At 37.8% G+C, this 15396-nt stretch overlaps 1 protein-coding gene across 1 annotated transcript in view; it reads right to left on the bottom strand.

Moving 5' to 3' along the window:
* LOC115812044 (LARGE xylosyl- and glucuronyltransferase 1) overlaps positions 1 to 10201 on the bottom strand; it is a 37937-nt gene extending 27736 nt beyond the window's left edge. The window contains exons 1-2 of the mRNA XM_030774528.1: positions 10053 to 10201; positions 1755 to 1946 (exon numbers count right to left, since the gene is read on the bottom strand). Of these exons, the coding sequence (XP_030630388.1) occupies positions 1755 to 1860 (106 nt within the window). The 5' untranslated portion in view covers positions 1861 to 1946; positions 10053 to 10201. The remainder of the gene's footprint in view (positions 1 to 1754; positions 1947 to 10052) is intronic.
* Positions 10202 to 15396: the final 5195 nt, after the last annotated feature.

The raw sequence follows: 15396 nt of genomic DNA, 5'->3' as shown, positions 1-15396 counted from the left end.
CAATATATTTTTGCACTATAGAGAAAATGACACTCAATTTGTATAATCCTGCGAGGAGCTGATGCATGCGCATTGCCGGCAAACCATGGGACTTTTCAGGTACCACAGGGAATAATTCGCTCACAATAATCTCCTATTAACACCACATTTTCGCTGCATTCATACCTTACTCTCGCTCTCAACACATCTCATACGTCTAATTCAGAGTCCTGTTACCTCTGGGCAAATGTTTTTCTCTTGTCTTAAAACGAAAAACAAAGGAGACTGCCAGAGAAATGTTAAAGTCACAGCAAGAAAACTGATAAACTGCTCACATTCTCAAAGACATGATACAATGTATCCAAAAATGTTCTGCAAGTAGACACAAAAATAGAAAATATATGCAACTAGCAAAGTAAGGCTTCTTATGATAAAGCAGCACACAACATTAGCCTTACTACACATAAAATAACTTTGCAGTGCTGCGATTTTATAACTCTAATTAGTTATTCAAATCGGTTGAGGCTCTGTTTAGTTCTCCACCAGATAAGGGCCACTGGATTTGAAACAACCACCACATTTGGGCCGGTATGCAATTAGTCCCTGTAGCATCATCCTTCATATCAAAGGCACACTGCATGTACTTGCTGGTACCATGTTTCATTTCAGCAAAAACCTAGCATGTTAAATTCCAATAAACAGCAAGAGAGAGCAAACGAAAGCAAAAATCATCCAACAGCAAAGCCAAACAAAGAATACAGGCAGAGGACACTCATTCAGAGTTTCACAAATAGGGATGCACTGGAGAATGCCTTAATAAACCAGAGTGTAGTTCAGGGTTTCTGTTAGCCTGTAATTACTGGTTTTGGCCAGGTAAAATGTATGAAAAAAATGATAAATTAAAAATGTGCCGGTCAAAATCTCCAGTAATAACGCTCATACAAAACATGGCTATAACGAAAGCTATCCCTAAACAGGACATTTGTGTTTTGACAGCGAAACAGCCTATTAACAGCCTACAAGCTTCTCTCTGCAGAATCAAATTAAGAAGGTACCGCGAAGTCATCTGAAGGAAGAGAGAGTGATGCAGCTTATATGCACTGCAAGCTGCAAAGACACATTGGACGTATGATTTCAAGCCGGCAGCAGAGGACTTAGCCGCAATGAAAAAAAGAAAATAAAGAAATAAAGAGTAAATAGGAAATAAAGTAATAAAGAGAAAATAAAATGTTACCCCCTAGCCTAAAGGCCATATTTGATGCCATGTAGACCTAAGCTTTTTTTTAAACAGGCTACAAATGGTACAGGTTACAAATGTTTCGTAATAGCCTAATAGCGTAATTTTAATGGCTAATGTTGAGGTTTTGTTCAATCGTTATTGTTAGCTTTGCTTAATCATTAGGCGGCTGTTCATTAAATAGTGAAACTGATTTGAGGTCATCGTAATTCTTTCATCAACGTAGGTGTATATTATATTTGCATTTGTAACATAGACTGTTCTTGAAACGTGACCGGCAAGTTTCAAATTTGTCCAGTAAAATAAATTCTTTCCAGACACCGGACTGGCAAGACAAAATCCCAGCACAAACCCTGGTGTAGTTGTATGTCTTCAGAACAATATTCTGGGGCCCAAAAGAAGAGCTGAGAACCAGAAGAATGCGCTATGCCAGTCAAACATCCAGATGAATACTTTGGAGCAGTTGCTTGAAAAATTCTCTTAATCCTGTGGCATAAAAGATTTAAGGCAACATTTTCCCTACACGAAAATGACATACCTTGGAAGTTCCCTGAAGAAAGGTAGAGCCAGGTGAGAGCTGGTATAAAGAGCAGGGCAAGAGAGGCAGCCAGGAACTTCCTGCGCCCACGACACATTCCCAGCATCCTCTGGGCCAAAGCGAGTGGTATCAGGAGGCTGAGTGACCTCTATGTGGGCATCAGCTGTTTACCAGGAGGATGCATGGCACAATCTGGGGAGACAGGTTGAAGTTAAAAAAACAAAACAAAAAAAATCAATTATTAACAAATCTCAGACTTCTTAGCACATGAAAACTGAACAACTACTTGAACACTTCCGTGAACACAAATAGACTTCATTAGCCTGTATTTGCAAACCACGCTGTTGGTTACTGCTGTTGTAGGGCTGGGCCATAAATCCCAGGGAACTCAATTTTTATGATAAAAATTTCATCAAGCTCACTGACATGAAAACTTATTTCAATCAACACTACACACTCACTGTTTCAATTCACAAAAGATTACAAATTTACAGCTGATCTCAGCAGAAGCAAAATCTCCTTTCCTAGCAAAGCAAAAGCCGGCAAACACACAAAACACACAGGCTAAATGCCAATGATCAACATGCCACCTAACGCAGGATGGAGCTTCATATGAGGACATTTGTTTTCATTTGTGCTTAGATTACCAATTTTACTTAGAGGCTTTCATTTCATTTCCCTGTCAGTGGAAACAGTGACTTTGCAGACAGTGTTAAATGAGGCTATCAGAGATTAGAGGCAGCTGTGAAAACCACTCACTAGGTTTCTGTCACTGGAACTTTAAATCACTTTTGGGATTGCTTATTCTTTCAGCTAAATCAGATTTCAGCCCTAAAAGTGAACTTACTATACAACACTGCTGGGTCACAAATTCTAGCCTAATTTAGACGGAGCAAAAGCGTCAAGCAAGGTTCAACAACTAAGAAAATTGAGTTTGAATATCATAAAATTAAAGCTTATTCTAGATAAATACAAAAACCATATGGACCTATAAAATGGACTACCTCCCATAAATCCTCTGACGCATTAGCCCACCGGTCAGTATGTACGCACACACACTCACAAACATCCAGATCAGTGGGAATGACGACACATCACACATGGGAGTGTATCTAGGTTCACCGTGCCTCCTGGGCTTGAAACTAATGAGGATTCATGGTGCTGCTAAAGGCTGGGGAACTGACACATTTCTACAGGACGAAACGAGAACTACTGACAGGGCTCTCACCTTCACTAGCAGTCATTTTAAGAGACTCAGGGCTAGAGCTACCATTACACAAGGTATAACACATACACAACATATATTATCACAACAGGTATAATATACATAATACACCACCCCTACTCCCTAAACACTTGGCATACTTCCTACCATTACAACAGTTGCAGTCCTCCCATAACAAAAGTTATACCTCAGTTCTACTATTACAACAGATACAACATATCAGTCTTAATTTTATAACTAAATGGTACAGCACATATAAGCTTCACAGTACTGTTCAAACAAGTTTTAAACAGAGCCAAGAAAAACTTAACAGTTTGCCTTTCATTGACTCCACTGTAATCATGATGACAACAGAGTGTCTAAATGATGGCTTATGATGATGTGACATGATCACAGTGTATATACTACTGACTGCACTTGAGCTTAGCAAGTAAAATGTGTGTTCATTATGTCAGAGATCTGAAATCCTCCATGAGCTTACTATTTACAACACACAAGCCAGATCATACTTCTAAATCACCACTCCCATTCCATCTCAAAAATGCAAGAAAGCAGGAAAACTATGATTCACACAGGACAGACCACAGTAACAGTCCCACGTCAGTCCCATCTACATCATGGCAGCAGCTCACTAACATTATTAGTTGAGTGGTTCAGAAATATCTGTATCACAAGCAATACTAAACATAATGGACTCAAACATTCTCCTTTACAGCTATCCAGAGTGGCAAATGTATATGATATTATGTTCAATATCTCCCCAAAACCAGAATGTGCATTGGAGATTTTAGAGTTTCCTCAACATTTGCCTCTCTTGAAGTCAGACATACAGGAAAGTATTTTGCTTCTTGTCTAATGTGATATTTCACAAAAAGCTATAGTCTATTTCAAGACAACAAGCAGAAGATTTGACAAAACAAACAACATGCATTTAATTCAGGGAAATGTGAATGAGCTCATTGTTCAGTAAATGATAGCAGTTTATAGACAGACCAAAATTGGAGGTGTCTTTTCTTGTGCATCTTCTCACAATTAGTGCATGCAATGGATTCTGCAATGAATAAAATCGTTTTTCTTAAAAAAAAAATAATGATAATGACAAGAAGGAGGCAAAAATGTCACATGATCTGGTAAATATGAACATGTAAGGCACAGCACATTCTCATGTAAATGACTAACAGGTCTGAGAAATGATCATTGCCGTGGCATTGTGATCTGCACAGTCAACAATACTTTTATGATCCAGTGCAACAGTTGCTGCATGGGAAGGAAACGAAAATGCAAAATGCATGGCTGCTGTCCCAGACTGAGAGCATATTATGATGGCAAAACAACCACAAAAGAAAAGAGACCGTCATCTCACTCAAAACATAACATTCAAATGAAACCAGACATGAGGACAACAACCAAAACAAATGACATGTCCTATTTTCCATCATTTTTACTAGTGATGCACCAAAATGAAAAACTTCGCCAAGGACGAAAATGGAACTTCAAGAAACACTGTGTCAAATACCAAACATCGAATACCAAGCACCTGAATTTTATCATTTATTTGTCAATTTGTTTTAGTAACATTGCATAAATTAAATCAATTTTGTCTTGTAATTTATGGTTTTCGATTAAATTGAATCACAGAACCACAAGGTGATTAAAAATGTAATTACAGAAGTGTTTGTCTTTTCAAAAGGACATTATTTCAAAAGACTGAACTGACTTAATTAAAAAAAAAAAAGCATGTAACAAAATTTTTAACTTTTACAGTTATTAAGTAAATAACGACTCACTGCATGTTCTTCCATCAACCAGAGTGATTTTACAATAACAACAAGGCCTCAAAAAACAAACTGTACTCAACAAATTGAAACGTGTACACAGCCCTTGTCATACGTGTCTGGCAGACATATATCAGAAAAACAGCGTCCGTGTGACGGTGCCTCAAACAGTCAAAACACAAACCCAGTGCCTTCGACAACAGGCTGGTCATCCAAGGTGATAAATTCCATTATTTTTTTCAATAATGCCTTTCGCTTTCACTTACATTTTTATGATACTTCAAAGACTAGCTTTTTACAAATTGCTAATCTGGTGCCATTTTCAGAGACAGTGAAATGTTGAATACTGCTGACCTGTTCGCCATTGAAAATAGTGGTTATTCAGTTTTACAGAGCAGGAGAGGGTTACAGATTCGACATTTGTACTCATTCCATCATTCAGCCGTATGCCGAATGCATTATTTTTCGCTATTTTCAATCGAATATTTTTGATGAAGTACTCTTAGGTGCATCCCTAATTTTTACGCTAGTTAAGGTATACAAGTGTAAATTTTAAAATGACGAGTGAGGTTCAACTATGAACTGCTGTGTTATAGATCACTCGGCAGTAAGCAGTGACTGCCATTCCACTTTCAGTTATGATGGATTTCAACCTCTAAAGCAAATCAATTCAAATCCATAATGGTTGCTTACCACCCCAAATCACTCCTCCTAACTCAAGAAAACCAGGCCACTTCGCTGATTTGAGAAAGAGAGTATGCTGTTTCATTATCAGGGTGACAAAATCTCTAGTCACAGAGCACAACTTACAGGAAAAGTCTTTCACCTCCCAAAACACATAGAATCAAAGCCTCTACAGATCATGTGCTTACATTTTTTCCATCTCATTCACCTCCAACTGTTCAAACAAACCTCTCCATGTTGTGACCAGCAATTTCAGACACAGATATGGCTAGCTACACGCTTGTACTGAGGCTCACAATGAAGTTAATGCATTTCCAATTCAAGCAGATCGTGGCCTATATTTATCAAACAGCTAGGAGATGAGGTACTGCGTACAGTCTCAAGGGACGTGGACCGTTACAATTTTAGAGAGGTCAATTAATCAAACACACTCAGAGCTGAAGGCAAGGGAGGGGAAAACCATCTACTGAAATATTTATCATCTTTGCTGCTATGTTTGTCTCTTTCTAAGACTTGAATCTGCTCCCTTTGTACAGAAATAAAGTGAATCTGGGGTAACTGTCAAAGTTTACGCTATCAGACACCATGTTACAATGGAATCTATCTCTGTAACTGACATATCAGTGAGACAAAACATACAGAGGAAAACTAAGCTATTTAAACAATTGAAAACAACAACGACAAAAAGACAAAGACAAACCATATGCTCCATGTTCCCTACTGCATGATAGAGTAAGAATGTTAAGAGAGGGAAAGAAACAGACAAAGAGAGAAGAAAAGAGAGCTGAAGGGGGGCTTATATGTTGTTGATCATAAATGCTGACTGTGATTATGCTAACCCAAAGAGCTCATATGAAGACCAGAAAACCTTACCTACATAGATTATTTTTTTAAAAAAATCCCCGAGTATTTAGTGCATGGACACGACCAGTTATCATGCACAGTCAATGAATCACAGTCCATCTGTTTGAAGGCCTCCTCCCTACATAACAACACCCCCCCCCCCCAATCAGGGAGAGACAGATCCACCAAAGCAGAGTCAACAAAGCATGACTGAGAAAAACATGGAAGGTATGGAGGTATGGGCTGTGCGTCAAGTGTTTTCAAGTGATAATTGATTTAAAACAAATGAATCAATCTGCCTATTAAAAAGGAAACAAAAACAATTAATGTCTGGACCGTGCAGGATCAAGTGGATTAAAATGTGGATTAAGATGAATAAGTATAAAGATAAAAGAAATTTATTAAAAATCAGGTCTGCACACAGGCTACAGGAGAAGAGATAATGTTCAGACAAAGCTTGCATCACACCCAGTACTCATCAAAACGTGGAAAGGCATTTAAGTTGTTTGTGGTGTCCTTCTTCAATATGTTCAAGAGCTCTTTCAGTGGAGAAGACCCTCTTATATTCACAATGGGATACCCAAGCAAAGGAGTTCCCTTACAGTGGGCACAAAGACAGTTTAACATGTAAATGTATGGTCGTTGTTTCACAAGGCATGAAATAGAGCTTTGATGGTCCGGTTCAGAAACATAGACCTATCTCAACAATTCATTCTTTATAGTGCAAAGTGGTCAAGCTGGACTTTGAGTGTTGATTTAGTCTGATGCAGGTGGCTGTGCAGCCTCTGAGAGAACCACAGGCTGGATGTACGTTTATACACCCCAGTGGAGAGGTTAATGGACAGTGCAAGGACAATTCCGCGCAGACCAGTATTTTCTTTAGACAACTGCTTGGATTCATGTTGTAGATGTTGTAGGGCAGATGTGTGAGGGTGTTCCCTCTGTACTGAAACCAGGCAGCCACCAAGTCTAGAACTTGTGCTACAGCCTAAAAATGTATAGCAAAAAATCACTATTTTTCTATTTACAAGTGAGACAGTTATGGAACATGAAAACATGTACTTATACAGCATTGGATGAACAATCTTTTTCCAGACTGCTTTATCCAAAATGTAAGGTCACCGCTTTCCCCACTCACATTGGGAATTCAGTATGTACAACATCAGGCTAAGGCAGATGTTAGCCACAACAAACAAGCAAAGTACAAGTGTTTTTGAACCTGCACAACCACAGTGGGGCCAGTGACCCAATTTCCATGTATGATATATCATACCGTCACAACAAATGATTTGGCACCAACCTCAGCCCAGTTTGAGTGACAACTGTGTTAGAGGCTGTACACACGCTCACATCAAAACCACTCATGAATACACTGCTCAAGACGGCATATCATATTCAATTGTATTTCTTTTATTCTGAGCTCTAAGAAGCCATGTGTTCACTTCTTAAAAAGATCTGACCATCACAGGCATTATCAATTATTATATTATCTTCTAAGTTTAGCTGTCAATTAAATTATTAGCTTTGTGAAAGCAGGTCTCGTCTTCTGGTGGCTTATAACTGAATCAGTGAAAAGAAAATCGTCAGGCAATAGGTCAGTGTTAATAAACTGCAAATGATAGAGTTCACTGAGAATAAAGGCAAGCTTTGTGAGGTCACTGCTGGGGTGGTGAGAGAGAGAACAATTAGCGCCTTGTAGCAGAATAGTGATTGAACTGTTCCAGCATGTCAGGAGCACAGTCTTAAAGATCTAAGTGCATCAACTGCAAATATCCCTCTTGTGATGACAGGCTAAATATTGAACTGCTCTTAAATAACAGAGGCCTGGGAAACATGTCCAGTAGGCTGCTTAAAGATGCATGATAGTTAACCAAACCGGAAATATTTATGCAACTCTACTGATCGCAGTTTACATCATCTCCATCACTTGGGTGCAGGACAGCCCAGGACACAAATCACATATTGCCTAACAACCATGTAATACTGCCAAATTCATCCTAATAAGAGCATGATTACATGACAAGGACTCAGACTCTCAGTGAGTCTGTTTAGCCTTACACACTCTTTGCAAACCCGATTACAATATGAAGAACAGCATTATTTCAAGTACTTTACACCGACTGTCACATTAAGGCACTGCTTAAAATAAAAGGTCTGAAGGTTAATGCGGAGTTATAGTAAATGTAATGCGCGAATTTATGTAGCCTGCACGTAACAAACAACCAAAAAACGAACAAAACAAAAGGCGTTAGGAGTAGGAGACGCCTTTGACAAAGCAGATGACCGTTCTACTGTGCGGTTAACACCTCTATATGGGAGCCATCCACAGCGAAAATATTTATATTGAACACAGCAGTGAATTTTACAGCAGGCAGTTTTTATCAAGGAAATCAATGGCGCAGCCACAGTATGGAACAGCCTTTTATGGCAACACTTTAAAAGGCTTATAGCCAATTATTACACGGTGTTATCGCATGCATAACTTTTACCTGGATATTTAAAATTGGCCCGAATATGGCAAAATTAGCAATTTCATTTCAACGTAAGGCCGACATTTATTTGAACACACTAACTCACAGTATTTTACTCAAGAAAACTGTTCCGAGATATCACTTAGGAATGAGGAATATCCCTGGGATGAAACAAACCACAGCTTATGACCACATGATGGGGGTGCATTAAATAAAGCGAATGCACATTAATAGCAACTACAACCTAACACTTCTTGACAAATGAATAGCCTACCTGGAGAGATGTAATAAGATTGTGTCCACTTAAAGCCACTCAGTGTGAATAGGTTAAGCGCCTTGTCCTTAAAGTCGTCCGACGACGACAATACAGCCTCTGTGTGGTCACTAACAGCCTAAATGATAGTTAGAGTTGCTGTATTCTTTAAAGGCCCTTACTATTAAACAGAACCTGTGGGGCAATATAATGCGCTCTGCAGTAACTGAACATAACCATGTAGGCTATGACTTGGAGACAAATAAGTATAGCAAGTTGTACACCACTTTACTTACAGAAGCATTAGTTAAATTACGATTTTGTCCTAGGGGCACTCATCTTCCACAAAATGTCTAGAAAGAACCACGTGTTCTTGCTTTGTTCAAATATTACTAGAAAATAAATAGTTACAGCGTCATGCCATTAGATAGCATTAAAAAAGCATTTACTTATAACACAGATAGACTTCCTTGCTGGAAAAAAAAACTTGGAAACGGCCGTAAAAATAACAACCATTAAAGTAAGTATATCTATTAAAAGTCTGCTTCTTCGTCAAATAAGGCAAATAACTTCAGCTTCACTCAACTGAATCTGACAATCTATTTAAGTCTGAGCTCAGAAACAAAGAATTGTCCCTTTAATCATAATATCACAACAACAGTGTGAAATATTCTGCTGAGCGTGTCGTTTTCATGTGAATTCTTCGCAGAACTGACAATACATAATAAAGTTCCCTCTCACTAACGTAAACCGTCCTTCCACAAGAATGCAAATTTCAGTGTCGGTGATCTACATCACAGAGCTGCTTATCATTTGCTAAAGTTAGCATTTGCTAACGGCTCTACACATAAACCACCGACACTTAAGACAAACTGGGCCCTCTCCGAAAACTAGAGGTAGACCACCACGAAGTTAAAGGTCCGCTGAAATTAGTAATCTGTTAAACGATTCATTCTACCCTAAGACGGCAGTCATGCTCCCCCAGTAGCAATGTGCGTTTTGTTGTTGTCACCAGCTGCTAAACATTCTTGGCAAAAAATGCGGCACCTTCAAATTAAGGATATATCAGTAAGCAGGCCTTCCTCAATGTAGGCTGTCTTTTCCCAAGTCATTCATCGCCAGTAAGGCATAACAACCCGATCAAATGCGCGATATATTGCCCGTCAGATTTTTTTCTAGACGCAGTGATTTGACAATCCACATCGACGGCGGCCTGGACACAACAGACTGTTCTTCCCAGCCTCCTCCAGTCCTGACAAATACGGAGCGCCCAATCCACATGCATCCCTAGATCCCCTCCTGTTTCTTGGAAGTCTGTTTCCGTTAAAGCGTGGACTGGATCATGGATTGGACTCTCTCTGTCCGATACAGTTCAACACAGCAGCGGAAGGAGAATGAATAGTCAATCGGCTCTGCATTTTTTTTTGTAATTGTCCTGACTGTATAGTTATATGTTTTTGTTGTGTTATTACTGTAATATATCGATTGTCTACCATAACTGCTAAGTTATGTCAACAGTAGGCTATACTTGGCGCCTCTACACCGCACAACTGTTGCCCAGCGTTCAATGGTGTTCACCTACAAACTGACTGAATGTGCAGTTTCATTCAATATTTTAGGAAAATGCTTGCTTGCAATGTACGATTATGTCCTTAATGAGTCCCTAACCCCTTCCCTTAGTTCATTTTAAAGATTTGTTATGCCTTGGCATGTTTAAACAGATTATCTCTGGGCTCCCCATTAAACCAACCAGAAACAAAGTGGTTTCTTACCACATTACTCATGTCCAAGCCTTTTGGATGTCAGTCCAAAGGGGGTAGTCATGAAGGGATCAGATCTGGCTGCAGTCAGGTTCTAGCATTTTTAGTAACAGTTCTAATCTTTGTCATTCTAACGTGATCCTTTGCAATGGTATGAACAGAAAAATCAGGAGTGGAGACAGGTTCTGTGTCTGTGTCATGCAGGACATGGGAAATTACACTGTTTCTACCTCACTAATCTTAACTAACAAATTCAACCACACTGCAGCAGATAGTATCAGTGGATTTCCATGTAACTATGAGCACTGGGGAAAAGGTCAATTATGCCACAGTTGAATCATGAGGAATACAAGGAAAATGAAGCACAATATAACTGGGCATCCTTACACTGAAATCAAAGGTACTGTTGACCAAGAGAGGAATCCATTTACAGACTGATGTAATTTATTAAGGATTCAGAACTGATTAATGTTTTAATTACATAATCCAAATCTGTGATGCTCAACAACGACAACAAAAACAAATCTTGCGTTGTGTCTTTCCATTTGAAAAAGTCTTGATAAGGCATAAGTATGATTGAATGAACCATCATGCTTACAAGAGAATATAATATATTCTTACATTTGAGAAAGTCTATTGATGCCTGCTTTGTGTCAGATATTACATATCTATCGATAGATCTGAATCGGTTTAAACGATCTCTGAAGGACCTGTGCTGAAGAGTCACAGGGGCTATGTCAGTGTATCAGTGACTGTACTTAAATTAAACTGGCAGCACAAAGACTGGCATCAGTCACTTAGGGCATTAGCTAGGGGAGATGACAAGGCAAAGGCAAAAGCAACACAACCAAGCTGAAAACTTTAGATGTCTTTTCAGCAATGGCCCTCTACAACAATTCAGAACTCATGCTTGTTATATGGAAAATTCAGTGGTCAATGATTTGAAAATGCCCCCAACAGAAAGGACTGTTCTAAAATGACTAATCTCTGACACATTTTAAAACTGAATCACTAGCCAGATTAATCATTTAATTTCATACATAACCATAGAGTGCGCATTTCATATAAGATGATATTACCTTTAGCTTTATTTGGTTACATACTGTACAACAACTCAGTTCAAATTTAGTCAAAGTTTTGTTCACTTATTCAAGGCACTGTAAAACCCTCGCCAGTGAATCCTGCAGAGAAAAGACTTGATGTCCTGAGCAGTATGACTTATACGTCTGCAGTTTGAATATTTTAAGTGATAGAATTATTATTATCCTTCTTGGGTGAAGAAAGAAGCATAAATTTGAAAAAAAGTAAATTAAATTATCATTGCATTAATGAATGAACGTGTCTCTACCTTTCTTAGTCCATCACCTATTTTTGAATTAATTTTTGGTAATATTCGTCTAACTTTAGTTAGCATTTTCATTATTTTATTTCTATTTTAATTATCTATCCATAATATATTTTGATAGAATGAGTCAGGTAATTATCAAATAAAAGAGACACAAGTATTATCATCTGGTGACCTAATGGTGTCAATTTACTCATATGTTTGTGTCTGTGTCTGTGTAGGAAATGCAGTTATTCTGATCTAAGGAAAGTTGTTTTGTTCATAGAAGCATTAAACACCGTTATACTGTTCTCTTTCATTATTAATGTGACTATTTGTCTGACTGATTTTGTGTGATACTCAGCTTGGGGCTATGGCGCCATGAATTACTAAAATGATCTTACTCAGCCTAGACTTACCCAGCACTAACTCTTGAACTAGTAATAGGATTACTGAAGCAGTACTGCATATATGCATTTACTACAATAGACTTACTGTCAAAGGAGTACTCACAGAAGAAGGTTCAAACATAATAGAAAAATTTAATGACAGTACACAACAACAATTAACTACTTTTTAAAATGCAAATTGCAAAGTAAAAGTGTGTGGGTTATTTGGAGAGTGATTGCACTGATACCATGCAACATGTGTATAACACAGAGATGTAAGGTAAGGAACTGCATAGATGTTGAAATCAAAGGGAAATCTGTTTACAACATAAACACACTGTCACACATTCTGACATAAAAGAAAAGGGTCAGGTAAAATACTGTGCTGACATCCAGCTGCCTTTGATCACATGTTAATCACATGACAACCAGCAGAGGATATACAGGTATGCTCAAGGTACTTGAGCAATGTTAACACCATGCAATTATAAAATCCCTTAAACTGAAGCCTAATGTGTGATACTTTGCTTTTCTTTACCAAATTATGTTGTAAGGTTAAGATTAAATAAGACAATAAGTACATTTTAAACTCATGAAAAAAAACCACATGTCAGTCACACTTATTTATTCCAATGAGCATCAAGTGTATCAGTCCACCTGGACCATTGTTAGCTAAACAGTGAAACCTACCTTAAACATTGCTTTTATACTACAAAGCAATACATTATATTATATTAGCATTTCTAAAATTATATAACTTAACTATGTCATAATTTATTTACAGAGTCTAAATCTGTGAATCTGTGAAATCTTTTGTGTGACCTTAAATAAAGACAAGGGCATACACGCGACATAGTTTACAACATCTGAACACCTCTTGTCCCAGAGGTCTGGTCATAACACCACACGTGAGGTCTGGGCCAAGAACAGAGGGCCCAGTTCATTTTATTTAATCTGGTTCAGTAAAAATGAATCTCACAAGAGTGCACCAGTCAGGGCTGTATGAGCAAAGGTGTTGTGAGAATACCCTTTGGGAGCAATTACACAACTGTTCACCCTTTAAACTGTGTGATGTTACAATGGGGCATCTCAACACACAGAGTTGTGAGGCACTTAACAGTGAGCAGCTGAACAGAAAGGACCGGGGTAGACACGGACAGAGCTATGCTCCAAGAGAATGAAGGAGAGGATGAGAGAAAACAACCTCGGAGACACAAGTGTACTCCACAGAGAGTGGGGGAAAGAGGTCCACTGTTGTGCATATATAGAAACATTTTATAACAGAGCTCCGAAATTGTGATCTGTGACATGATTCATAAGAGAATATATTCTGTAACAGATTATAATAAACAGATTTTGTGCTCCAGATAATGCATGACAATCCAAACCTGTGCTATTCATTTGAATGTATCCTGTCTCTAAGAGAACTTTATCATGTGGAATGCTTCGAGGCAGTGCTTGTAGACATAAAACTGTCCCTACTGAGGAAATACTTCATATTTCTTTAATAATTATGAATATATCCACTAGGTCAACAGCATTAATTATTTATCAGTTTTTAGTTTGTGACATGCATAGAAAAAAAGTCCTGTGCAGGTGAGTCAAGAGATGACCCAAGTTCAAACAATAACACAATAGAATTTCTTTTCCCTACAGACTGCAGCTGCATGGCTGACTGGTATTGGTCTTCGTGTCATTACCTCGTACCTCATTATTATAGTTAATGAATATGTAATTCACGAATCACTTAAATCATGATACAGACATTTTGTTACTCTGATAGAAGTGCAGCAAGGAGTTTGTTCCCAAAGTTGTCTTTTATCTTATCTATATAAAAAAAAAGTTATCTCCAAAAAAAAAAAAAAGAAATCATTTGTCTGGATTGCACAATAACAGCCTCTTGACATATGTTGAAACATCAAGTGCTGTTTGGTTTTCTGTAAAAAAAAAAAAATCATGAATACAGAAGTCTATTGGAAAAGAAATATTCTTTTAGGATTCTTTTTGAACTTCATTTGAATAAACAGTGGAAAGCTGAGGGTAATAATAATACTTATTTTTCATCAGCAGTAGTCACATACCAAGAACACCAAGACTGATAGCTACAAGTTTCATTTATATGTTTTATTTTGGGTTCCTTTCATCTGCTATGCAAACCATACACTCTGAGCACACAAAAGCTGGTCCAGTCATTTGAGGGTGTAACTGTAACTCATGTTCAGCAATACCAGTAACATTATGAACAACATGTGAGCTACAATAAGCACCAATGAAACAAAAACTTCAGCAAGGCTATTTAGAACACCAAAACTTTCTTAAAAACACAGTAGATTTCATGGTAATTTTTTCAGATTTCATGGTAATGGCCCCCAAATCATAATTCAAATCCTGAAGCTTTCCACAGGCTGTCAACCTGCAGATTTATTGCTGGATAGCATGGGGATTCTATTCTTATTTGCCAATACGTATTTCTTCATGATGGTAATTCATTTTAAATGTTGTCCCTTCAGGTGACAAGTTATTTGCTGCACCATACTGTCAAAGTCACATTGCTGTTGCTTACTGAAAAAAAGTTCAGTTCAATTCATGCATTCATCTAATACGAACAATGCATGGCTCAAGTGTGCCAGAGAACTTAAGGTAATTTACATTTGTGATCCCTATTCAGATACTTAAATAACCTAATTTAAGCTGGTGCAAAAAAAATATGTAGTGTAGGCTAGATAATACAGGGTCAATTTATTTTTAAAATAGACCTTTAAAACCTAGTGAGGATGCAACTTCAAGTGATAAGGTTTGTATAGCTATTATTATTATTATTATTATTATTATTATTATTATTATTATTTCAGATGCTGATATCTACAAACTGAAAAATATACTTGATAAAATATATTAAGCATCCAGTAACAGTACTT

This window comes from Chanos chanos, chromosome 1, assembly GCF_902362185.1.
Source record: "Chanos chanos chromosome 1, fChaCha1.1, whole genome shotgun sequence".
Classification (NCBI taxonomy): Eukaryota; Metazoa; Chordata; class Actinopteri; order Gonorynchiformes; family Chanidae; genus Chanos; species Chanos chanos.
This window is presented reverse-complemented; position numbering and strand designations above follow the sequence as displayed.